Source organism: Brachycentrus maculatus, unplaced genomic scaffold (assembly GCF_059751285.1).
Source record: "Brachycentrus maculatus isolate JH-2025_06_01 unplaced genomic scaffold, ASM5975128v1 h1tg001123l, whole genome shotgun sequence".
In the NCBI taxonomy this organism is placed as follows: Eukaryota; Metazoa; Arthropoda; class Insecta; order Trichoptera; family Brachycentridae; genus Brachycentrus; species Brachycentrus maculatus.
In genome coordinates, this window is record NW_028281821.1 from 73,712 (window position 1) to 98,949 (window position 25,238).

The 25,238-nt window shown below is 35.3% G+C and overlaps 2 protein-coding genes across 6 annotated transcripts in view; one reads left to right on the forward strand and one right to left on the reverse strand.

Moving 5' to 3' along the window:
• Positions 1 to 6,221: 6,221 nt before the first annotated feature.
• Positions 6,222 to 18,590, reverse strand: LOC148299488 (trafficking protein particle complex subunit 12-like). Of its 4 annotated transcripts, none has more exons than XM_088276026.1 (12): positions 18,519 to 18,590; positions 18,188 to 18,417; positions 15,374 to 15,678; positions 14,932 to 15,015; positions 14,299 to 14,379; positions 13,457 to 13,637; positions 12,112 to 12,269; positions 10,855 to 10,998; positions 9,907 to 10,053; positions 9,183 to 9,352; positions 8,100 to 8,223; positions 6,222 to 6,868 (listed from the first exon to the last, which is right to left on the reverse strand). In XM_088276026.1, the coding sequence occupies exons 2-12, from the start codon at positions 18,345 to 18,347 to the stop codon at positions 6,608 to 6,610; spliced, it is 1,815 nt and encodes a 604-aa protein (XP_088132152.1). In that variant the 5' UTR covers positions 18,348 to 18,417; positions 18,519 to 18,590; the 3' UTR covers positions 6,222 to 6,607. The 4 variants fall into 4 exon arrangements, with proteins under 4 accessions (XP_088132152.1, XP_088132149.1, XP_088132151.1 ...); XM_088276023.1 differs by having other exon boundaries at positions 15,374 to 15,681; XM_088276025.1 differs by having other exon boundaries at positions 18,188 to 18,590.
• Positions 18,591 to 18,866: 276 nt separating this feature from the next.
• Positions 18,867 to 25,238, forward strand: part of LOC148299489 (vacuolar protein sorting-associated protein 35-like) — a 28,622-nt gene continuing 22,250 nt past the window's right edge. Inside the window, exons 1-5 of one of the 2 annotated variants that reach the window (XM_088276019.1) lie at positions 18,867 to 18,986; positions 19,214 to 19,291; positions 20,796 to 20,916; positions 22,781 to 22,974; positions 23,306 to 23,434. In XM_088276019.1, coding sequence (XP_088132145.1) covers positions 19,217 to 19,291; positions 20,796 to 20,916; positions 22,781 to 22,974; positions 23,306 to 23,434 — 519 coding nt within the window. In that variant the 5' untranslated portion in view covers positions 18,867 to 18,986; positions 19,214 to 19,216. Of the gene's footprint in view, positions 18,987 to 19,022; positions 19,119 to 19,213; positions 19,292 to 20,795; positions 20,917 to 22,780; positions 22,975 to 23,305; positions 23,435 to 25,238 lie in introns of those variants that run through there. The other variant, XM_088276018.1, reaches the window with a different exon arrangement.

A 25,238-nucleotide genomic window follows, 5' to 3' on the forward strand; every position in this document is an offset into this window, starting at 1 on the left:
TCTGATACAGAAGCATCTAGGCTTCCTGACAGACCTTCTCTTTCAATTTTTTTTATTAACTAAGTTGCGAAATTGATTAAAAATGTGAAACAAAATTGTATCGCGATTTTACCGTGAATTTACATTTAAAAGCTTTCAATATCCCTGTCACTGCCAATCTAAATAAATACAAGTTTTTAAATACACCACCATATTTTCTAGAATCACCCCGGTGTAGGCAGTGAAAGGGATTAGTTGCTAGTTAGTTCAGTTAGTCAGCTAGATCCGATTCCGACGGATGAATGAGCGTTTTCTCCTAATGTCTTTGCACTGTTCCGCGTCTGTCTGTCGCTGTACTGGTCGGGGCTGTGGATGCGTCTGTGTACCCGTACCGATGAATATGAAATGTCCGTCCGTGGATCATTTTGCCAGATTGTAAATATAACCGTTGGATGTTGTGTAAGCTGATACTTAGATAGATTAGCCGTTTCCAATTAAAAGCTTTCAGTGTATAAATGTGCGCAAGTAAACTAACGTATTCATAACTAAATACATACATTTTATCACAAAACTATATATGTATTTAAAACCGGCATGTTCCGGGCGTATAATTTATGATATTGATAATTTTTTCACTAATTTTACTCAGCATATTAATTGAGATGGCATTAATTTTGAACGATTATATTAAATTTAGACACTTGATACAGATTCTTCTTCTTCTAACCTCTGTACACACCCAGTGGTGCATAGGGCACTGAATCTCCTCGATGCAGTGTTATCTTAAACCTCAGTTGTGTGAAAGCAATGTGATTGGTCCTGCCCTTAGTGTATCAGTTCAGAGATATGTTGAATAAGTATTAGAGTGAAAAATCACTTAATTATTTTGACCACTCTTAACATAGTCCTCAATCAGTCTTAACATATGTTTCAACGTAGTCCTCAGTCTGTCTTAACATGTCTCAACATAGTTCTCAATCTTAACATAGTTCTCAGTCTGTCTTAACATATGTATCAACATAGTTCTCGTCTGTCTTTACATATGTATCAACATAGTACTCAGTCTGTTTTAATAAGTGTCTAAATTTACTCTACACCTTCCTATCCAATTTTCTGTGCCAATTTCTCAAAATGGATTCATTTTTCACGGCTACAAAAAAATTCATACAGTCCTCATAGTGGTTTCTTACATTAACACCGATGCACGTCAGTTTTCCGTGTAAGATATATCACTCTTTCTTAGTTTATGTTTACGATAAAATATTTTTTGAGATGTGTATTCAAATATGTTTATTTTATATCTAAGCACTGGTTTTCGATGACACCTATTTATTTTTGATACAAACAATTGTATAACCTTATCACATTTTAGACGCGTTATTGTAATTTGAGATCTGTAGGTTTTTTTAGGTTGATTAGCGGTGGAATTATCACATTTCGGAAGGGTATTTTTTATGCCTGCGGACTTTATTTTTAATGGCGACGGGATTTGATGATTATATTCATATCGCTCACTCCTTTCAAGAACGTCATAAATCAAAAAACTAGATTTTTCAGGAGAACGTTTTTAAAGTTTAAAAATATAATACAATGTATTATAAAGAAATATCAAGCCACTTAATAAACTTTTTACTGTGCAATAGATCATTTTAGGTAAAACCTGAAGGTTTTTTCTCCATTTAAAAAATATTTAGTATATTTAAAAAAAAAAATTAGACAATACCTTTTCTTCAAAATGCAAAAACAACACTTTCTGCCCTGTAGCGGGTAAATATTAAGTTAAAAATATGCCTCTTTTGCTGGGATATAGTGCATTTTCTGGGCATTTCGAAAATATGCACAACTGAAAATTGACGATTTTTGATTTATGACATTCTTGAAAGGAGTGAGCGATATAGTGAGAACCTGGACAAAAAGATTGGTATATAATATTCATATGAAAACATTGGATTATTCCTTCTTTTCTGCATTTGAAATGAGGCCGGCGCAGAAGGCAAAAATACCCTTCCTGTCTCAAATGTGTTTAGTGAATGCAAACCCATTAATTGAACGGTAGAAGTATTGTTTGTAGAATTGAAAATGAACGCATTTTTTCAACAAGGTTGTGTGAAGACCCTGTGTGTGGAGAGCATGTTTCGCGAGTTCTAACAATAACCCCTTGATATTATTGTGATAAAAAAATGTCAAGACATTCTACAAAAAGAAAGCGAAACTTTCAAATTGTAAAAAATTGTCATTACAGTGAAAGTTATTGTATTTTACAGACTATAAAACACGCCTGTATTTATCTTTTTTATTCTTCAAATCCTCATCTGCACCCGATGGTGCATAGGGCACTGCATCATATAAACGCGGTGTTTTCTTGATCGTTAGCACTGGAAGGAAAGGTGATCAGTCCTCCGCTTTAGGTAACATTGGACAAATATTGAAGTGTAAAATCACTTATATTTATTTGCCCCCCTTCACTGGGAATCGAACCCGGGACCTTCAGTACGGTAGCCGAGCGTTCTGTGGAGGCGGACACCTCACGTAGGACACATCAAAATTTTTCCTAGAATTTCGCGGCACACCAAAAGCTAAAATATATAGACTTTTGAAAAATTATTTAGTTTTAATTATTATTCTACATTTTGAAAGAAAGACAATATTATGAAAAATTATTTGTCATTGTGAATTAAATACATGATGAAAAATTGAAAAATGTTGAATACATTTAATTTGACTGTGGCCCAACGGTTAAGGAGCACTGCTCTATATGACTCAGTATTCTATACGCAGTGAACTTTTTAATTACATATCGCTCACTCCTTTCAAGAACGTCATAAATCAAAAAACTTGATTTTTCAGGAGAACGTTTTTAAAGTTTAAAATATAACACAATGTATTAAAAATAAATATCAAGCCACTAATTGAACTTTTTACTGTGCTACAGATCTTTTTAGGTAAAACCTGAAGGTTTTTTCTCCATTTGAAAAATATTTAGTTTATTTAAAAATATAATAAAACAATACATTTTCTTCAAAATGCAAAAACAACAGTTTCTGCCCTGTAGCGGGTAAATATCAAGTTAAAAATGTGCCTCTTTTGCTGGGATATAGTACATTTTCTGGGCATTCCGAAAACATGCACAACTGAAAATTCACAATTTTTGATTTATGACGTTCTTGAAAGGAGTGAGCGATATATATATATTATAAAAATCCTTTTTTTTTTGCATACATGCCTAAAAAAAATTAGCAGCATATCTGAGAGTTTATTGTATATATCTGAAAATTTCACAATGTATTATTTTAGATTTTTCTGTGAAAGTTAATTATTATTTTCATGAACACACTTAGGACGGGTGTTTTTTTACGGCTACAGGATTCGATAATTGTGTACATAGTTAAGACCTTAACAAAGACATTGGTACATAATATCAATTTAAAAACATTAAATAATTCCCTCTTGATGACTTTGAAATTAGGCTGGTGCAGAAGGTAAAAACACCCTTCCCATCGTTAAGCATCAATCGACCAAACGGGTAGAAATAGCTGTCCCGTCCTTTGTATGTTAATTGATTCAGCAGTCACATTGTAGTAATATCTATCCATTTTTAATTGAAGTTTTACCAGATAATTATACCACTATTTAATACCACTATTTCTTAAAATCTAATGTAGCACGTGTTTCAATGCATTCCGCATCATTCTACCGCGTTAGAAAATGATGCTGAATGCGTCAAAACATGCGTCACATTAGATTCGAAGAAATTGTGGTATTTACCAATTAAAACATGAATTAAAAAAAGCAAATTATCATATGACTAAAGTCTAACAGTTATTTGAAGGCCTTTTAAAAAAACTGATAAAAATAGTTGCTTTTACATATCATAGTCGTACGGGAGAAAGTGACCAACTGCCAAAACGTAAAATGTTCAGGAGGGCCATTTAAGTCACTTCTGCTTGGCAACGAAATAAACACCAATGCAGTTAGTCATTTTTAACAAGTCAACATATTATACTTCCAAGTTTAAAATCCTTTTGAATTTTTCAGGGCAATATTAAGCTAGTAAGATATCAAATTTTAGTCCGCCTCCGTAGCGTAATGGTCAGCACGCTCGGCTACTGTTCTGGAGGTCCCGGGTTCGATTCCCAAGGGGGGTAAAATAAATATAAGTGATTTTTTCACTGTAATATTTATTCAATATTACCCTGGACTGGTACCTGAAGCGGAGGGCTGATCACCTTTCCTTCATGTGTAAACCATCAAGATAAAAATGCGATATGACGCAGTGCCCTATGCACCATTGGGGTGCGGATAAGGGTTTTATTATTATTAAGATATCAAATAGTCAATGATCACAATTTTGTAAAACAGTGCACTTGGTCACTTTCTCCTGTATGACTACGATATTTGGTGTCGTGTTTCTTGCAAAGAACTATTCACTCATTTAAAATGTGTTTTATCTTGTTCATTTATAATTTTTGATGTTTTTTGAGTAACTCATCTTGTTTGAAATTAAAACACTCATGGAAATTTCTGATAATTGTGTTGGTTCAGTATAATCTTGTATTTTTTTCTTTCTATTGGAGTATAGTCTCAATAAAATGATACTCGACTCCCGATGTTTGTCTCAAGATCTGATTGAAGACGCTAATATAAGCATTTAAGCGTGACTGGATGAAATATTACATCCCACTTTGGCGTGTAATGTTTTATCCCGGGTTGACGCCAAACTTTAAACGCTGTAATAAATAAATTGTACATTTCTGTGTTTTTGTATCAATAAATAACGCCATTGTAAATTGGGCGAAAAAATTAAGACTTTATTTTATTATCCATCGCATTGAGACCTTTTTTGTTATACAGTAGTCTTCTTCTTCTTATTATTATAGGCCTTGCGGCCTGTTTTTAAGAGGGATTAGCCTTCTGCTACGTCGATTCACAGCTATCGGCCCATCTCTTTGGTGGTCTGCCCGGGAATCGTCTACCATGGGGTTGGCCGTACAGTGCGATGTGGGGGAGTCTGGATGGTTCCATTCTCCTCACATGCGCATACCATTGTCTTCTTCGTTGCCTTCCCCGCCTAATGACATCTTCGATCTCGCATATTTCCCTGATCTTGGCATTTCTGATTCTATCTCGAAGACTCTTGCCTGTTATGCTTCTCAGAGTCTTCATTTCTGACACTCTAAGCGTGTTTTTTGTGGCAGCGGTGTCTGCTCTACTTTCGATTCCATACGTCATGATGGGTCGGACACAAGTTTGTCAAATACAGTAGTATGAATGATAAAAAATATAATTTATATTTGTAGCAATAGCTTTGTGATTTTCCATTTTATAATTAAAATATTACTTTAATTCGTCCTCACAATTTAAAACTAACTAACTATCACGCCGGTTCTACGCAGGGGTAGGCAGAGAGAATCGAACGCCACACCACTCTGTCTTTGCAAACATTCTTCGCCTCTTCCACATTCATGCATCCCATACATACCCGACGATTATTACGACTCCTGACCCGGCCGCATTCAAGTATTTGACATACCTGATTGTGCCATTTTTCCTCGGTCTTCCTCTGGTTCTTTTTCCAACTACATTGGCCTCATAAATTTGTTTAACGGTTCCTTTCTCACTCATACGTTCCACATGTCCAAACCATCTCAACACACCTTTCTTAATTTTATCGATAATGCTTATCTCAGCCTTGCATTCTTTCCTTATTTCATCATTCAAACATCGTTTTGCCACACATTCATCTGAGGTTTTGCCACAAGTAAACGATTTTTCTAAAAGTCTTATTATATGTTTCCAATCACTCAACATCCCTGATCCCTTATGACTGACTGCTAATCAACACAAAAAATAAAGGCACTTGAGATCTACCCAAGCTCTTTTGCCTAACGGCCAAAATATTTTGAATTTTGTTAAGTAGATAGTGTTTTAGTATTAACCAGTCTTGATAAAGAAGCGGTTAGCTTCAAAACCAGTAGACTGGAGGGGAAGAGAGGGAGAGGAAGATCCCCCACACGATGGCAGCAGTAGGCACCTCGGTGGTTGGAGCGCTACGTGCAGCGCAGTCAAGGGATAACTGGAGAAGAGTTATTGCTTCCACAAGGGTCACAATCTTCAATAATGGAGAAAAGAGATATTTATGAATCAGTTAGTAGGTGAAAATAAAGGGGGAAAGGTCAGGTATGAGTTGAGATAATATCGTAAAACCTATATTAAAAAATTGGGTATGTGAAATGATAAATAAATTTATAGTTTAAGTATTTATTACATAATAACTAAACTTATGTACTAATTTTAAATCAAGCACAGATTTTTTGAGTCTACTAAGTTGTATTTTATAAACAAAAACAATGTGAAAAATTAATATTGTGACAGTTGTTTCGCCTTGTTAGGGCATTATCAAACAAATGTGTCATTAACGGTGTAAACGAATGTTGATTTAAAATTAATGCATAAATTAAAATGGAGTTCTAAAAATTAAATGCCAAATCAATAAATAGACTTATGTACATTATAAGTTATCAATTATGACCCTGTCACTCAATGGTGACTCAAAGAAGCAAACCAATCATCACAAAGACTAACTCAGCTCTTGATTGAGGTCACTGGTGCCCCCATGGCGTTAAACGTGTTAATTGGTAGCCATTTGCAGTTTCAAGCACATGGTAACATTGGTGATTGTATCGCTCTTGTATCTGCAGAGTTGCCTCAGCAGAGACATCTTCTTGGTCATGGTGTCGGAGGACTCCAGTTCGTACAGCGTGCAGAGATTGAGGAGGAGGCTTTCGCTGAGGCCGCGACTCGGGTTGGAGTTGACTGCGTTCTCCATGACGTTGATGGCTTCCTTCAGCTTCCCGGAGTACAGGAGACACACGGCCATGTTGTTTAACACCTAGAAGTATAAATGAAAATAAGTAAACAGACCAGTGGCGGTCGGTGACTTTTTGTAGAAGGAATGCTGGACATCAAATGTTTATACTCGTACTTACTACATACTAGATACCAAAAATTATTAGTAAATAAAAGCCATCAAGACCATCAAGCAGAGAAAGCTGATGTACTTTGGGCGCGTCATGAGAAATGAAAAATATCGTCTTCTCCACCTAATCATACAAGGAAAGATTGAGGGGCGAAGAACTCAAGGACGCCGAAGGACATCATGGCTGAAAAATCTACGACAATGGTTTGGCAGAACCACCAAATCTCTGTTCCGAGCTGCACCATCAAAAGTGAAGATAGCCATGAGATTGCCGATCTTCGTTAGAAGTGGCACAGAAAGAAGAAGAAGAAAATTATTAAGTAAATCGCAGGTTAATAATATTCAATAACAATTTAACTTCAGTCTTCAAGCTCAAAAGTAAACTGTCAAAGCAACGCGCGCACTAAGAACAATCCAATAGAGTATGTGATTCTGTTCATTATTATTAAAGACGTTTTTTGTACGTCGGATGTTGTCATTAATATCGTATGTCTGTTTAACAGACCACCCTGTAATCTAGCGTCTTTCGTAATCCGACATGCCTTTAACCCAGGCCTGTCCAACCCAAATTGCACCCCAGGCCGCATCGATGACCTAAAATTTTCCCAAGGGCCGCATACAGACATTAGAAAAAAATCATAACAACGAATTTCATACATATTGAATTTTTGTAAGTATTATAAATAATTTGAATGCAGAATTAATCAGAAAGTACAATTAGGGAAGATTATGAAGAAAAAAAACATTACTACGACCAGATGTGAGAAGAAAACACACATCGCTCACTCCTTTCAAGAACGTCATAAATCAAAAATGGTCAATTTTCAGTTGTGCATGTTTTCGGAATGCCCAGAAAATGTACTACATATATCCCAGCAAAAGAGGCATATTTTTAGCTTAATATTTACCCACTACAGGGCAAAAAAATCATAAATTTTTTTGATGTATCAAACCGTGTATTACAAATATATCACTGATTCAAAAATATATTCTTCATACATGACCGCGGACCGCATGTAAGGGAGTCGCGGGTTGGCCATCAGTGCTTTAACCCATTGCACCACTAATAAAGTTGATACAACACACTATTTAATTTTGTCATATTTTTTTTACAAGGGCGCTTGTGCACTACACGATTATTTACCATTATATTTGCAGGTTCTATCTCGTTAGCTTTGATCAGGGACTGGTAGGCATCTCCGAAGGCATTTTGTGCAACGGCTAGAAGCGACTGGTCCACCAACTCACGGACATCTTGTTCAGGATACCTGCAAAGATTTTTAATTTTTTTTTTTTTTTTTTTAAATAAAGAGCAATATTTATTATTCACAAAAATACTTAAATTTCATATTATTTTTTGACATCTCATCAAAGATGAAGAAGAATATGGAAGTCTGGGTATTTAAGGGGCTGACGACCGTCATAGGCTGGTTTAAGTGATCACTTTACACACATCATAGATCGATTCTACCCATTTTTGACAACCACACTACTCAAATTCTTGGACGTTCCATATATATGAACCAATTTAGAAAAATTATCCTTGAATAACTAGAACTTCACTAGAGACATATATCTACATCGTCAGCCCCATAAATGCCCAGACTTCCATATTCTTCTTCATCTTTGATGAGATGTCATAAAATAATATGAAAATAACTCCTGTAATTGGAGATAATCCAGATTTTGTGAATAAGTATTTGGACACACTCAAAATGTTGTACTTAAATTTCATACTATTTCTGTGAGCCTAAGTGGCTCATTATTAATAGGTATCAAATTGTGGTAGAGTGGGTTCGAACCGAGAAACTCTGACTCGAGAGTCCGCGACACTAACCACGGGACCACAACCCGACACATTTACAATATTTTGGGTTTGTTTCCAAATCTTTGTTGACAAATCTGGGTTTGTCCACTTAGGGGTTATTTATATATTGATATCTTAACATAGATGAAAAAGCAAATGTAAGTCTGGGTTTTTACAGGGCTTACGACTTATCAAAAGCTGGTTAAGTGATCACTTTACATACGTATATCATTCACCATTCTACTCACGAATAACAACCATGCTACTCACATTTTGAAAGTCATACATATCGCTCACTCCTTTCAACAACGTCATATGTCAATCGTCAATTTTCAGTTATGCATGTTTTCAGAATGCCCAGAAAATGTGCTATATCCCAGCAAAAACGGCATATTGTTTTTAACGGCTACCAACACTCACTGCGTGGCTCGTATCTGGGTGGCCCTCCTGAAGTAGCCCTCGGCTCCGGGGATGTGCCCCGCCTGCAGACAGCAGCGCCCCAGGGCTGAGTACAGAGCCTTGGACTGCGCGGGGCCCCACATCGGGTCTTCTGCCATCGTTTCCACTAGCTCGATGGCCAGAGAATAGTCCTGCGTGACAAGATTCATTATTATATCCAAAATACTCATGCAAAGATTTTATTTTACGCAATGTTTCTAACAACTTGACTTGTGACTCAAAGCGGCCGCTAGAGGGCAGGACAAGGGTGTACGCTAGGGGGATGAAGGCGTAAGAACCCAATCTCTATGAGATTGACAAAAAAGGATATTACACTTATTCTTGTACTGTGTTAGAAAGTTGTTGAATTTTTTATTTATATTTTAAAAAGGAATAACCCACAGAGCGTCTTTTTTCAAATGCTTGTCTGCAGGTAGTATAGGGAAGGTGAATGTGAAAAATACATCACAAGCACCCAGACCAATTGAAAATGAATCTTTCTTGAATTCATTTTGCAATTGGCAGGAATCTAACACAGGACGCCAGCTTTGCAGTCGAGCGTCTACCCAACTACGCCACGGCGCCTGTCGCAATGAACCGATAATCATTTTATTCCGAGTCATCCAACACAGACACAAGGCTATAAAAGTAAACTAAACGATATTGAACGATAAAGATGAAAAAAGTTATAAAATGTGAAACTTACTTTCATTTGGAGCGCGCAGTTAATCACGGAAAACTGTATCCTCGCTTCTCGACCGGACCACAGTTTGAGGGACTCCTGACTGTCTTGAGTGGATAGCTCCAGGTCGCTGCCGACCTCACATTTTGAGGACTTTAGGTTTTTGATCATCTGAAAGTGAATAATTATTTTGAATCAATGTATGTACTATCAAGTAACAAATTTATGAGGCGTCATGACACAAACAGAAGAGAAAGAATGATTCTAGGAGAGACAAATCTAAAATGCCCTTGCCAAACTATGCGGGCATGCATACATTATGTTGTTGTCACCAACATGTCACCAATAATTTTTTTTAAATTTTTAAATCAAACACAGATTTTTGACAACATTTTGAGTGTGTCCAAATACTTGTTCACAAAATCTGGATTATCTCCAAAAAAATTAATCAAAATGAAAATGGTATTTTCTGGCGTTTCTCATGTGTGTGATTATAATCCAGGATTCGGACCTCACATACTAATATAAGAGTTTCTGCTTAGTAAAAAAGCTTCTTTACATCTCACCAATAGAAGTCTCTAGTGAAGTTCTAGTGATTCAAGAACAAGGTTTCTAAATTGGTTCATATATATAGAACTTCCAAGAATTTGAGTAGTGTGGTTGTCAATAATGGGTAGAATTGGTGAATGTTACACGTGTGTAAAGTGGCCACTTAAACCAGCCGATGACGGTCGTCAGCCCCGTAAATGCCCAGACTTCCATATTCTTCTTCATCTTTGATGAGATGTCAAAAAATAATACAGATTTTTGAGTCTACTAAGTTGTATTTTACTAACAAAACCACATGAAAAATATTGTGACAATTGTTTCGCCTAGTTATGGCATTTTCAAACGAATGTCTACAAATTAAACGCCAAATCAATAAATAATGTCACCAATACACCCACATTCCTCATACTATGAGATAATTACCTTCCGCACTACGGCTAGCAGCAAGTGTAGTCGGGCAATAGCGACCTCGGGTTTCTTCAGGTACATAGGCAACTCGGCGAGAAGGAGTCGGAACGAAAAGCAAGCCATGGATCCTGAGCGGTTGGGGTACATATCGGGATAGAACTGGAAATATATAATACATAAAACTTCACAAATAGTGGTCCTAAAAAAGACTTAGGCATAGAGTGTTTTTTTAGAGGTATACAAATTCAAGTTTCCCCTAATAAATTGATAGTGGCACCCGCCGTGTGGCATGTTGCGCCGTCTTGTTGAAACCACAGCTCCGTCACATCAATGCTATAATAATTAATAGTGTAAGTGTAAAATATACTTTTTCTTCTAATAATAAATAAATATTTTATTGTTTATTATTGAAATACTTTTTTTTCCGTCACATCAATGCTATTCAACTGAGGTACAAAGAAGTCAGTAATCATGGTTCTGTAGCTCTCTCCATTGATCGTAACATTCTAAGCAGCATCGTCTTAAAAAAAATATGGGCCAATGATTCCACCTGCCCATAAAGCACACCAATCAGTAACTTTTAATGGATGTAAGAACGTCTCGACAAAGGCTTTTGGGTTTTCTCCAATCCAAATTTGGCAATTCTGATTATTGACATTGCCATTTAACCAAAAATGTGCTTTGTAAAATAAAACAACTTTGTTTTTAACCACTTTTTATTGGTACACTTTTTCCAAACAGTTTCGACAAAGTTCTTGTCGAAACCGGTTGGAAAAAGTGTACCAATAAAAAGTGGATAAAACAAAGTTGTTTTATTTTATAAAGTTTATAAAATGTGCCACAAAGTATCTGCGAAAAACATTCAAGAAAAAAAAATGTGTTTCATTGGTGAACAAATTTTTGCATTGAAAAAGAGAATCAAGCTGAATATTGCTTTATAAAATAGAATTCTTCATATAAGCAATTTTATGTTTAAGTTTTATTTTATAAAATTATTTAAATAATGTCCGCCTCCGTAGTGGAATGGTCAGGAACGATGAATGGAACCATTCTGGAGGTCCCGGGTTTGATTCCCAGAGGGAGGTCTAATAAATATAACTGATTTTTTCACTTTACTATTTATTAAATATTACCCTGGACTGGTACTCGAAGTGGAGGGATGATCACCTTTCCTTCGTATGTTAACAATCAAGATAACACTGCGTTTATATGCAGCACCCTATGCACCATTGGGGTGCGGATAAGGGTTCGAATTTAAAAAAAAATAATTACCTGGAAAAATATGTCCGGATTGTCCAGGTTTCCAAAGGCCTCGGCTTCCATCTGACAAGTCGTGAAGGAGTGGATCTTCACCAGCAGAGCTAGCCGGGTGAACCAGAGCTGAAGAGAGCGCGGGGAGTGCTTGCCCGGATGACCCGCCCTACCCACACCTAGAAGCGCAAAATGTCAATAATTTTTTTATTTCTGGTTTCAATCCTGGGATTGGTTTGCAGCAATTTCCTCTGTTCTTCTCTTCCATTCTTCCCTGTCTTGTGCGGCTCTTTTGAAATGTCCTAGTCTCAGCACAGGTCCTCCAGGTACTCTGGGCGTGGGCGCCCCCTAGAGTTTGTCCCCTCGGTCATACCCTCCATTATGGCATGCAAGAGACCTTCTTGACGTATTACATGGCCGATCCATCTTGCATGCATCATATGAATCACATAATACAAATGATGAGAAGTTCCTGTTTGGCCCACACTAGATTATCCCTCCTGTTCCCAACACAGATTCAAATAAAACATATTTAATTAGCTAGAAGAAACAAAAATCCACTAAATGATCTATAAACCTTGTACATAATAAGCAAGGTAAAAAATTAATGCAATTCCCATCCAAAAAAAATAATCATATAATACACTAGTGGACCGGGGAGACATTGTCCTCTCAGAATGTTGATTTGCCTTCTATGGACTGGTTTCTTGACAATCTTCTCTGGCAATTCTGGATCATACATCTCAGTTTTTTTAATGTGGAATGCGCTTCCATACTGATGATGAAGTCAAGGAAGAGGTGATTCGATTTCTCAGAGGAATGATGGCAAAATTTTGACTTGGGGAAACAAAAGTTGGAGCAAAATGCATCGTCTGCAAAAGTGTTTAGACAGAAACGGTGATTATGTAGAAAAATAGAGTAAACTTTAAGCTTTAAAATGATATATAATGTTAAGCAAAACAATAACTGACTTACTACTTATAACCCTTATCCGCACCCAATGGTGCATAGGGCACTGCATCGAATTGACGCAGTGTTATCTTGATCATTACTTACATGAAGGCAAGGTGATTCAGGAACCAGTCCAGGGTAATATTAAATAAATATTACAATGTAAAATCACTAATATTTATTTTCACCCCCCCTGGGAATCGAACCCGGGACCTCCAGTAGGGTAGCTAAACACGCTGACCATTACACCACGGAGGCGGACGAACAATAAAGCTGTATATTTTTAAAAAATTAGAACTTAATTTTTTTAATGACCCTCGTACATATTAAATAAATGTTACAGTGAAAAATCACTAATACATATTTATTTTGACCCTCCTGGGAATACCTCTATTACACTACAGACTGGATTTACCTTGTCCGTAAATGGTGAGCAGTCTGGAAGTAAGATTGACGGCGGCCCGGAAGCAGCCGGCTTGTATCAACTCCCGGAGTCCCCTCTCATCCTGGGATACATGTTCACATCCCAGCTGTCCTCTCTGCACCGCCTCCCCTTCGCCCAGGTAATGAGACACCACATCGTACAACACGTCGCCCTGAAAATACAATACATAGCAAGATTTTTCATATAAACACATTTTTTACGGGAAACGCTTAACCCTTTCAATGACAGAAGGTATAAATATGATCATACCCAGCAGGCCGTGATTTTTTTCAACAAAAATGGTAAAGCTTTTAGAAAGATGACTGTAACTTTGATAATATCGGTAAATTGTAATCTTTTAGTATTTCTTGGTCCTCCTAATAGATGTTTCTATATATTTTAATTTAAAAATATTGCAATTGGATTTAATATTGGCTTGCGACAAGCTCAAAGGAGAGCGCTTATTTTGTATGGCCGGCCTGGCGAGCACGGAATAGGAGAGCGCGTTAATGCGCTTGTGGCAGCGAACCGGTTAAAAGCGCCTTTTACATACTGTTAGTAAAGACCGGGAGATGCTTATAAGCGTTCTATTTGCTTACTTTTGGTAGAGCGCGAGAGACGTCAAAAAACATTGCACAGATCAGAATTGGGTGTTACGGTTACTTGTTATTAGTATACTGAGGGTCGGTGTTGATGAACAAAATTGCTCTCAGTCTATTAGTAAACTCAAAAAAGTGGTCTGATAGATGTGATTTATTTTTCATATTTAAAAAATTAAAGTCAAAAGAAAATATTGCACACAAAGATGAATAAAAAAAATCTCATGTACATACTAAATCCTCTTCCAAGACTACACCGGGCATCGTCAGAACATCTCTTTCTGGAAAGAAAGATCCCGCAGGTGAGGTTTGTGCCTGGAAAACAGAGATGCAAATTTAAACCAAAATAACACTGCATTATTTAACGCAGCGCCCTATTCAACTGCGTGAAAAAAGAGTCGTACAAATTAACCGTCACAGGCATATTAAATTTGCAGAGCCATTTTACTATATAACTAGTTGTACCTGGTCACGCTTCGCAGTAGCTCGGTCTGGTTAAATGGGAAAGAAAGAAAATAGAGAGCACACATTTGTAATGTATTTTAATTCACAATGCTTGTGAAGCAAAGAAAATATTAAAAATCTATGAAACAACAATGAAAACATTTCTGACAGGCTAAGGGCGCTTGTGCACTACAGGAATTTTACCGTCCGGTAGTCCGGTTAGCATGATAAAACGGATGATTGGCTTGGATTGGCTTGTGCTTTTGGCCGTCCTTCTTCGGTCGGTGTACTTGATTGTGCGTGATCACGGTGCGCGTAAATTTGAAACACTCTAAGAGTGTCAGAAATGAAGACGCTGAGGAGCATATCTGTCAAGAGTCTACGTGATAGAATAAGGAACACCAGGATAAGAGAAATATGTACCTGATATAAAATTTTCTTTGCTTGTTCAGTCGGAATCCATGCATCTCTTCTTCTGTCAGCTTCTCCGCCACTCGGCGTAGATTCCTGGGAATTAATAGCACATAAAAAAATTTATATCTCAACATAGATGAAGAAGAATATGGAAGTCTGGGTATTTACAGGGTTTATATCTTGTCATAAGATGGTTAAGTGATCGCTTTACACACATGCAACATTCAGCATTCTATCCATGATTGACAACTACACTACTCAATTTTTTTGAATTCATGGAGCCAGGACTCCGCTGTGTACTGCCAGATTAGCTTTCGGGGAAAGGTTTTCATTTGTTATAACTGATTTCAGTGCGCCATTCACCCTGTACCCAGCATTCACCCTATTTTCTATCTTTATCAATCCATTCCTAGAAAGCAAACTTCTCAAGTATGATTTATATATTACAAACCTGCAACGGTACTTTCTCGAGAGTGATATCGACTGACGACCCAAAACTTTCGGTGAGGTTTAAATTTGTGCCAGCGACATTCATGGACGCAGCGGGGCCGATGTTATCGAAGAAGGTGGAAGGATCTGGGAGCTGGTTCACTCCGGTGGTCATGGTCCTCGGAATATCAAACAGCAGAGATGCGGAGACCTTGTCTTCTCTTGAATCAGAACTGAAGGAGACGGAATGATTTGCAGTTGACTGATCCACGAAAAGCTTGCAAACTACAGGATCCGGGTTTGTAGAAGCAGGTTTTTGAGGCTTTTCTGCTGAAAAGAAAAAATGTGTGTTATTCCACTTCCGACGAAAAAGGTATTTTTAACCTGTTCGGACGATTGATGCTTAAGGACGGGAAGGGTATTTTTGCCTTCTGCGCCGGCCTCATTTCAAATGCAGAAAATAAGGAATTATCCATTGTTTTTATATGAATATTATAAACCAATCTCTTTATTAAGGTCTTACTACTCATATCGCTCACTCCTTTCAACAATGTCATTTATCAAAAATTGACAATTTTCAGTTGTGCATGTTTTCGAAATGCCTCGAAAATGTACTATATCCCAGCAAAAGCAGCATATTTTTAACTTAATATTTACCTGTTACAGGGCAGAAAGTGTTGTTTTTTTTATTTTGAAGAAAAGGTATTGTTTAATTTTTTTTTAAAAATACTTAATATTTTTCAAAAGGAGAAAAAACATTCTGGTTTTACCTAAAAAAATCTATTGCACAGTAAAAAGTGCAATAAGTTCCTTATATTTTTAAACTTTAAAAACGATCTCCTGAAAAAGTTTTTTGAAATATAATGTTGTTGAAAGGAGTGAGCGATATGTGGAATTATTTAATTGGCCTTTATTATTGTCAATCCAATTATTTTTATATTTTTTTTTATGTCCAAGCCGTATAATTCCCAAAAAAATCAAAATGAATAAATATTTTATTAAATTACAACAAACTTCAACTAACTCGAATGCTTATTAATCATATTTGATGTAAAAAAAAATATAATTTTATATTTAAAAAGAGAAATATTTTTATTTTTATGATTTACAAAAATACTTGAATTTCATACTATTTCTGTGAGCCTAAGCGGCTCATTATTAGAAATAGGCAGAGTTATTTTTTAATGAAAAAGGTCCCAAAACTTTTATAAACTTCCGGAAAAAGTCCCACTAATTTTTTTTATTCAAAACTCATTTAAATATTCATTAAAATACCATATTTTATCATTATGACGAATTATATAAATAATACATTGTAATTACGTAGGCACAAACATTGTTTCATCTAATTGATTAAGAATTTTTTTTAAATAAAAATATCCGTGAAAAAGGGTGCCAAAATGCCGTTCCACCGCGTTACATAGAAAAGAAAGACCTGGAAATAGGTGTCAAATTGTGGTAGAGTGGCTTCGAACCTAGAAACTCAACTACACATACCGAATCGCAGCAACATCATACCGATTTTTAACAAAGAAATTCATAACCATAGCATAGAGGACATAACAAAATACATGTGGAGCCGATAAACACTAAATTAATCTATACTAAATTTGGAGTAAGGTGCTTAAAATATATAGCTTATACCAAAATTAACCAGCTGCCTGACATATCGCTCACTCCTTTCAAGAACGTCATAAATCAAAAATTGACAATTTTCAGTTGTGCATGTTTTCGGAATGCCCAGAAAATGTACTATATCCCAGCAAAAGCGGCATATTTTTAGATTAATATTAACCCGCTACAGGGCAGAAAGTCTGGTTTTTGCATTTTGTATAAAAGGTATTGTTTGATTATTTTTTAAAAATATACTAAATATTTTTCAAATGGAGAACAAACCATCAGGTTTTACCTAAAAAGATCTGTTGCACAGTAGAAAGTTCAATAAGTGGCTTGATATTTATTTTTAATACAAGTTTTATATTTTTAAACTTTAAAAACGTTCTCCTGAAAAATCAAGTTTTTTGATTTATGACGTTCTTGAAAGGAGTGAGCGATATATAAAATAGAACCCATTCGGGGATTCAAACTAAATTATCTGAAAAAATACTTTATGGAAAGATATATATTATATGTAGTGATTAGTCATATTTTCTTATTTTGTTTTTACCTTATGTTTTTTTTATATTTTATATTTACTTGTTAACCTTAATCCCATGTCCCAAAATGAGAAATAAAAATAAGAGTTAAAAAAATAATATAAGAGTTTCTGCTTAATAAAAAGCTTCTTTACATCTCACCAATAGATGTCTCTAGTGAAGTTTTAGTGATTCATGAACAAGGTTTCTAAATTGGTTCATATATATAGAACTTCCAAGAATTTGAGTAGTGTGGTTGTCAATAATGGGTAGAATTGGTGAATGTTACACGTGTGTAAAGTGATCACTCAAACCAGCCTATGACGGTCGTAAGCCCCGTAAATGCCCAGACTTCCATATTCTTCTTCATCTTTGATGAAATGTCAAAAAATAATATATATATATATATATATATATATATATATATATATATATATATATATATATATATATATATATATATATATGACTTATGTATGTAATATGTTTTGAAAAAATAAATAAATAACACACTCAGAGACATTTAGCATGAGACCAAAACCACACACTATTATACGTACCTGAAAAAAAACACATTTATCTATTCATTGTTAGAACTTTAGACTCTAAACGAATCTAAATTATCATTAACAACGACGCTAGACAGTTGATTATGTAAGAATAAGAAAATAATTAGAATAAACTAAATAAGTTATAACAACCTTCTCCCAATACTCCAATATTAGCTAGCGTATTGTTGATGGGCGTTATGGGCACTTCCTTGCTGTTAGTTATTTCATCGAAGAACGCCGCAGACGAAGATATATTTGCATCACCGAAATAGTTGCTCAGCGACGGTCGAGCTTCATTGTTTTCATTCATCTTAATGCATATGTCAGCTGACAATTGACCCGAAACATTCGACGGCAATTGAACTATGACCTAAAAGAGACTGTTTAATTTATTAGTGTCGAGATAAAGTGCCGCTATTGCTATCGCGTATTTAAAAGCGATGTTCTCGAACAAAACAACCAAAATTATAGCGAAATTAACCATTTAATTTTGACATCTGCGCTTTGACAGGTGATAAAATTGACTTTATTCAGGTTTACCTGTCAATATTGTGTTTTCAATAGTTTTGAGTGTGGTCATATGAAATTTTACTGAACCAAACGTAGGTAGGTAGGTATAAGCAAATTTTAGTAATAATAAATTAAATTTCAGTTTTAATCGGAAAAAATAGAAAAATAAATAAATTTTATAATGCATCTATACTTTTGATTACATAAATTGTTCTTTTAAGAGGGAAAAATCTATACGAATCGCTTTTATAAAAGCAGTACCTACTTATGACATACAAAGCCATTTTCATCATTCATTAATCGCTATAAATTTAAATTCATTCTATCGAGTTGTCAAAAGTGTCGAGCGGAGCGTCGCGCAGCCTGCATTTATTTGTTTTATAAAAACCCGCCTTATCAGCGAATTATTGTTGCGGCAAAAAATAACACACATTTCAAGGTAATTTTTCACACTCGCTAAAATAACATTGACTGTAGCGTTTCCACGGCTGAATTCATAACAGCGCAGCCGTTCTGTCAACTGTCGGAAATAAGATCGACGATGACTACATTATTCGGGGATTGGCTTTCCGTTAGTTTGTGATAATGAATTAAATTGATTAACTTATCGCGTTTTATTTAAAACTGTTTTTTAGTTTGATTATATTTATTTCATATTGATTTCAGCCAATGACGAATCAATCATCACCAATGGAAGAGCAGGAAAAATTGCTGGATGAGTCTTTGAGTGTCGTCAAAGTTCAGGTACTTTATTATACTTCATGATTCGTTACAAATATTTAATTTTATTATCAATTGTTGCCCTAATTAATTTCCTCAAATGACAGATCCATTGTTTACGCCGTTCTGTCATCATTGTAACGCCAATATTTATACAAGATTCTTACTAGAACACCGATCAAATAATATTGTGTAACCGCATCCCATTAATTGTCATTTAATTTGTGCAATGATTTATTGTTTATTTTTATCATAGACATATTTACAATTCAATTTTACAATGCCTTCCCGCGCATCATTTATGGATGACGTGGCCGAAGGACGCGATCTATTTCGTTTCTAGCTATGGGTATTTTTTGTTTATTGATAGCACTTTTGTTAGTAGTTTCGTTATTTATCAATTATTATTTGCCAATCATGGGTAGAATGGATCATTATCAGACAGGAGGAACATCTAATTTAACATACTCAAGCTATAAAGGATTGTGTATGATTCGTTTTGTGTTTATAACAGCCGATATAATCAATATTTTCATTCATCATTTTCTTGTGGAAAATTCGCCTTCGTAAATACGTTGTTTTCGTAAGTTGGTAATGAATGACGTCATAGAAACGATGGTCTTATTTTATTAAAATGGCTTAATTATCGGCGGCACTCTCCCAACCCCCCCCCCCCTCCCCTCATATTTGTATAACACAAATGGCAGTTTAGTGGTAAACAAACAATCCATACTAGTAAAACATGCTACGTCATAAAACGTTCAATGACGGAAATTTGATGACGTATGCGAACGCACGTTTTTCGTTTTATTCAGATATCTAAAGTTTAAACCTTCATATCTCCCTTAGTTCTTTACAGATTTCAATAAGAATGTTACCAATTGTCTTGTGATTTTTCATATTAGCTTATAAGCCAATAAAACAACAACGTGACAAAAAAAATAATTGGTGAATGTTACACGTGTAAAGTGATCACTTAAACCAGCCCATGATGATCGTAAGCCCCGTAAATGCCCAGACTTCCATTTTCTTCTTCAGCTATGTTGATATTTCAAAAAATAATATACGGTTTTCCAAATTTATGTTTATACATATATCGCTCACTCCTTTCAAGAACGTCATAAATCAAAAAACTTGATTTTTCAGGAGAACGTTTTTAAAGTATAAAAATATAATACAATGTATTAAAAATAAATATCAAGACACTTAATGAACTTTTTACTATGCAACAGATCTTTTTAGATGAAACCTGAAGGTTTTTTCTCCATTTGAAAAATATTTAGTATATTTTAAAAAATAATTAAACAATACCTTTTCTTCAAAATACAATATTAAACTTTCTTACTTGTAGCGGGTAAATATTAAGTTAAAAATATGCCGCGTTTGCTGGGAAATAGTACATTTTCTGGGCATTCCGAAAACATGCACAACTGAAAATTGACGATTTTTGATTTATGACGTTCTTGAAAGGAGTGAGCGATATATTTTTCTTACGCTAGTGTTTACATTTTTGTAATTTTCATTACAGGCCCTTCAGATGAAAAGATGTCTGGACAAGTCAAAGCTCACAGAGGCCTTGAAGCACGCGTCCACAATGCTGGGAGAGCTGAGGACATCGATGCTTTCCCCCAAAAGCTACTACGAACTATGTATCCTTCACACCATATCGAATGTGTCCAAATACTTGTTCATGGGTAGAATGATGAATGTTGCACGTATGCAAAGTGATCACTTATGTTAATAAAAAGCCTTATCCGCACCCCAATGGTGCATAGGGCACCGCGTCACATAAACGCAGTGTTATCTTGATCGTTTACACATGAAGGAAAGGTGATCAGCCCTCCGCTTCAGGTACCAGTCCAGGGTAATATTAAAAAAATATTACAGTGAAAAAATCACTAATATTTATTTTACCCCCCTTGGGAATCGAACCCGGGACCTCCAGAACGGTAGCCGAGCGTGCTGACCATTACACTACGGAGGCGGACAATGAGTTTATATATGATAAGTTTTGCTAGGGTAAATGTATCGCCTCCGGTAATCCGCCTCCGTGGTGTAATGATTAGCATGTTTGGCTACCATACTATACTGAAGGTCCCGGGTTAGATTCCCAGGGGGGGGGGGGGTGAAATTGAATATTAGTGATTTTACACACTAATATTTATTTCACATTACCCTGGGCTGGTCCCCGAAGCGCAGGAGTGATCACCTTGCCTTCATGTAAGTAACAATCAAGATAACATTGTGTCGCTACGATACAGTGCCCTATGCACCATTAGGCGCGGATAAGGGTTAGAAAAAGAAGTTATTGTGAATCTGAATACATACTAATAAATCCCATCCATAATCAAGGGCATTATATAAAAAAAAAACAATTATGTAATTTTTCAGACTGGTGATGTTGGTTATGACAAAATCCAGTTGCTGGTCAGATAAAATTTATGAGGAAAATTTACAAAGTTGTTATTTTATTATATTAAATGCAGTTCCACCAAAAAATGTCAGTATAAAACTCAACCTTTCCGGGAGTATAAACGTAAATGAACGTCGGTGCGAATTTTTTTTCAAAGAAGTATCCACGTTAATGAAGTCCATCTGTCAGTTGGTATGATGCAACTTGTATAGCAATGACATCTGTGGATACTTGTATTTAATTTTGTCCTCTTCTTCTTCTTCAAAGCATTATCCGCACCCCGATGGTGCATAGGGCACTGCATCATATTAATGCAGTGTTATCTTATCATTAACACATGAAGGAAAGGTGATCAGCCCTCCGCTTCAGGTACCAGTCCAGGGTAATATTGAATAAATTGATTCTAACACCATAATATCTCATACAATATGTACATGAAAAAAAAATATATATATTTATATATATATATATATATATATATATATATATATATATATATATATATATATATATATATATATATATATATATATATATATATATATATATATATATATATATATATATATATATATATATATATATATATATATATATATATATATATATATATATATATATATATATATATATATATATATATATATATATATATATATATATATATATATATATATATATATATATATATATATATATATATATATATATATATATATATATATATATATATATATATATATATATATATATATAAATATTAAAAGAGCAAAGGAAGACCGAGAAAAACATGGCACGATCAGGTATGCCAAATACTTAAAAGTGGTCAGGTTAGGAGTCGTAATAATCGGCGGGTATGTATGAGGAGATGCATGAACGTGGAAAAGACGGAGAATGTTTACAAAGACAGAGTGGTGTGGCGTTCTATTCTCTCTGCCTACCCCTGCGGAAAGCGGCGTGATGGTTAGTTAGTTAGTTAGTTCAGAAAGGTTAAAATCCATTTTTATTTTAAGTGCTCTTTTGAGGGGACAAGAAAGGCCTGGTGTAAGCGCCCTGTCTAGCATCCCTCTCTCCGTTTGTCCTTAACGATGAGGAACCAGACATGGCGATAACGGACGAGCTCCGCTACCTGGAGCTGTACCTGCTGGAGGAGTTCCAGAAGGGGCGGCGGGTGGCCGACCTGTACGAGCTCGTCCAGCACGCGGGCAACATCGTGCCGAGGCTGTACCTGCTCATTACCGTGGGGCTGGTCTACATCAAGACCAACAACAGCCTCAAGAGGGACCTGCTCAAGGTGAGGAGCTTCTTTGCATTGAAAAAATTGGTTTTGTTTCTAAATAATTATATCGTTTTGAAATTGCAAAGTTAAGAGTTTAAAAAAAATATATTAAAATATTTTTTCTCTATATATTCTAAAAAACAAAAAATATACATTCTTAAAAAAAATCTGGTATGAAATGACGTGTGACCTCTCCGGTGGTCGGCCGGTGATTGAATTCTGTGTTTGCGTTGTATCCCCTTAAAGAATGAAATCAATTTTAATAAATAAATAAAACTGACTAAATTTATCTCTGAACCTTGGATTAAATGGTTTTCAAAGCACCGTCGATGTTCATCTCTTCCAGGACCTAGTAGAGATGTGTCGGGGAGTTCAGCATCCGCTCCGAGGACTGTTTCTCAGGAACTACCTTCTGCAGTGCACCAGGAACGTCCTTCCTGATGTAGCGGAGGCGGAAAACGAGGCTGAAGGAACTGTAAGGATGTTCACATGTTGACACATTGTTTGCGGGAAACGGTTAACACTCTCTTCCCGGTGTTGTGTACCTTGTACACATTGCTTCTAATAACTAAAATATCTCTATAAATATAATAAATACAAGGCTAAGGTTTTAGGTATTCCTCCATAACATATTTACGCATTGATTTAAAAAATAATATTAATAAAAATCATCATTTATCAGGTACATCGGAGGCATTTTGTGAATATCGGAAATAAATTTGTGTATAAACAGCGCATGAAGACCGCGACACTATATTCGCATCTCATTCTTGCATACTTGCACTGTGCATGCGTGAGGAGCTCAAAGCTCAATGTTCTCTGGCTAGCGGTCAGTAGCTCTTGAGCTTCCGACAAGAAGGGACCTATGCTTGTTCCGTGAGCATTACCAGATGGTTTTTTTTAATGTTTTCAGCAAATAAATCTAAATTTTTATGATTTTTGACTTCATTTATAATTAATTATTAGCTATGAATGTCCGTATTTTTCCGATTTAAAATCGCTAATTTTTTATTGTGTAGTGCCTACCCAACACCGGGACGCGCATTTTATTTTTGCACCGAAAGGGAAAGGTTAAAAGCGTCTTTAACATACTGATGGTAGAGAGCGGGAGACGCTTATAAGCGTTCTATTTGCTTACTTTTGATAGAGCGTAGAAGAAGCCAAAAAACATTGTACAGATGGGAATTAGGTTTGCGATTACTTGTGATTAGTATATGACTACTAATTAGGGTCGGGGTTGATGAAAAAACGATAATAACGTGTTTAACCCATTGCAATACAAAGCCGACGATTTGCCGGCTGTCTTTGTAGTGATTTTTATTACTTTTAAATTGATGACAATAACTTTATTTTGTATATTAAAGCATTGATAACTTTATTCATAAAAATGACATAAATAAGTATATTTCGGTTAAATAAGTATATCTAGCTTACGAACAAAAAAATAAGGATGCTTTTATGTTTTGCCATTTTTATTTTGTGTGTAATAATAATGTCATTGTAATAAAAAAGTGTCTAAATTAAATAGTGTGTTGTATGAACAAATTATGTCATCTGTATTAGTGGTGCAATGGGTTAAAATACAGGCTCACATTTTTTAAACTCGTATTTATTACAACAGTATGTGGAGCAGAAGACAAATCGCTCACTCCTTTCAAGAACGTCATAAATCAAATAACTTGATTTTTCAGGAGAACGTTTTTAAAGTTTAAAAATATAATACAATGTATTAAAAATAAATATCAGGCCACTTATTGAACTTTTTACTGTGCAACAGATCTTCTTAGGTAAAACCTGAAGGTTTTTTCTCCATTTGAAAAATATTAGTACGTTTAAAAAAATAATTAAACAATACGTTTTTTTCAAAATGCAAAAACAACACTTTCTTCCCTGTAGCGGGTAAATATTAAGTTAAAAATATGCCTCTTTTGCTGGGATATAGTACATTTTCTGGGCATTCCGAAAACATGCACAACTGAAAATTGACGATTTTTGATTTATGACGTTCTTGAAAGGAGTGAGCGAAATGAATATTCAATTATTGGAATGTGTAATGTGTCTTGCTAGATTTTTTAATATTTTTTTCTAGAACGTAAAAAAGTTTCATTTGTAAAACGCAAGGGTGTAATGCAGGCATGGGGAACCTTTCTATTTCAAAAGGCCATATTCACTTATTTGATTCAACATGAGGCCGCAGTAAAGAAAACATTGACACCCCCCATATTAACTAAATATTTTAATTATATCGCAATATAAATTGTTAAACATGCAATTTAGAA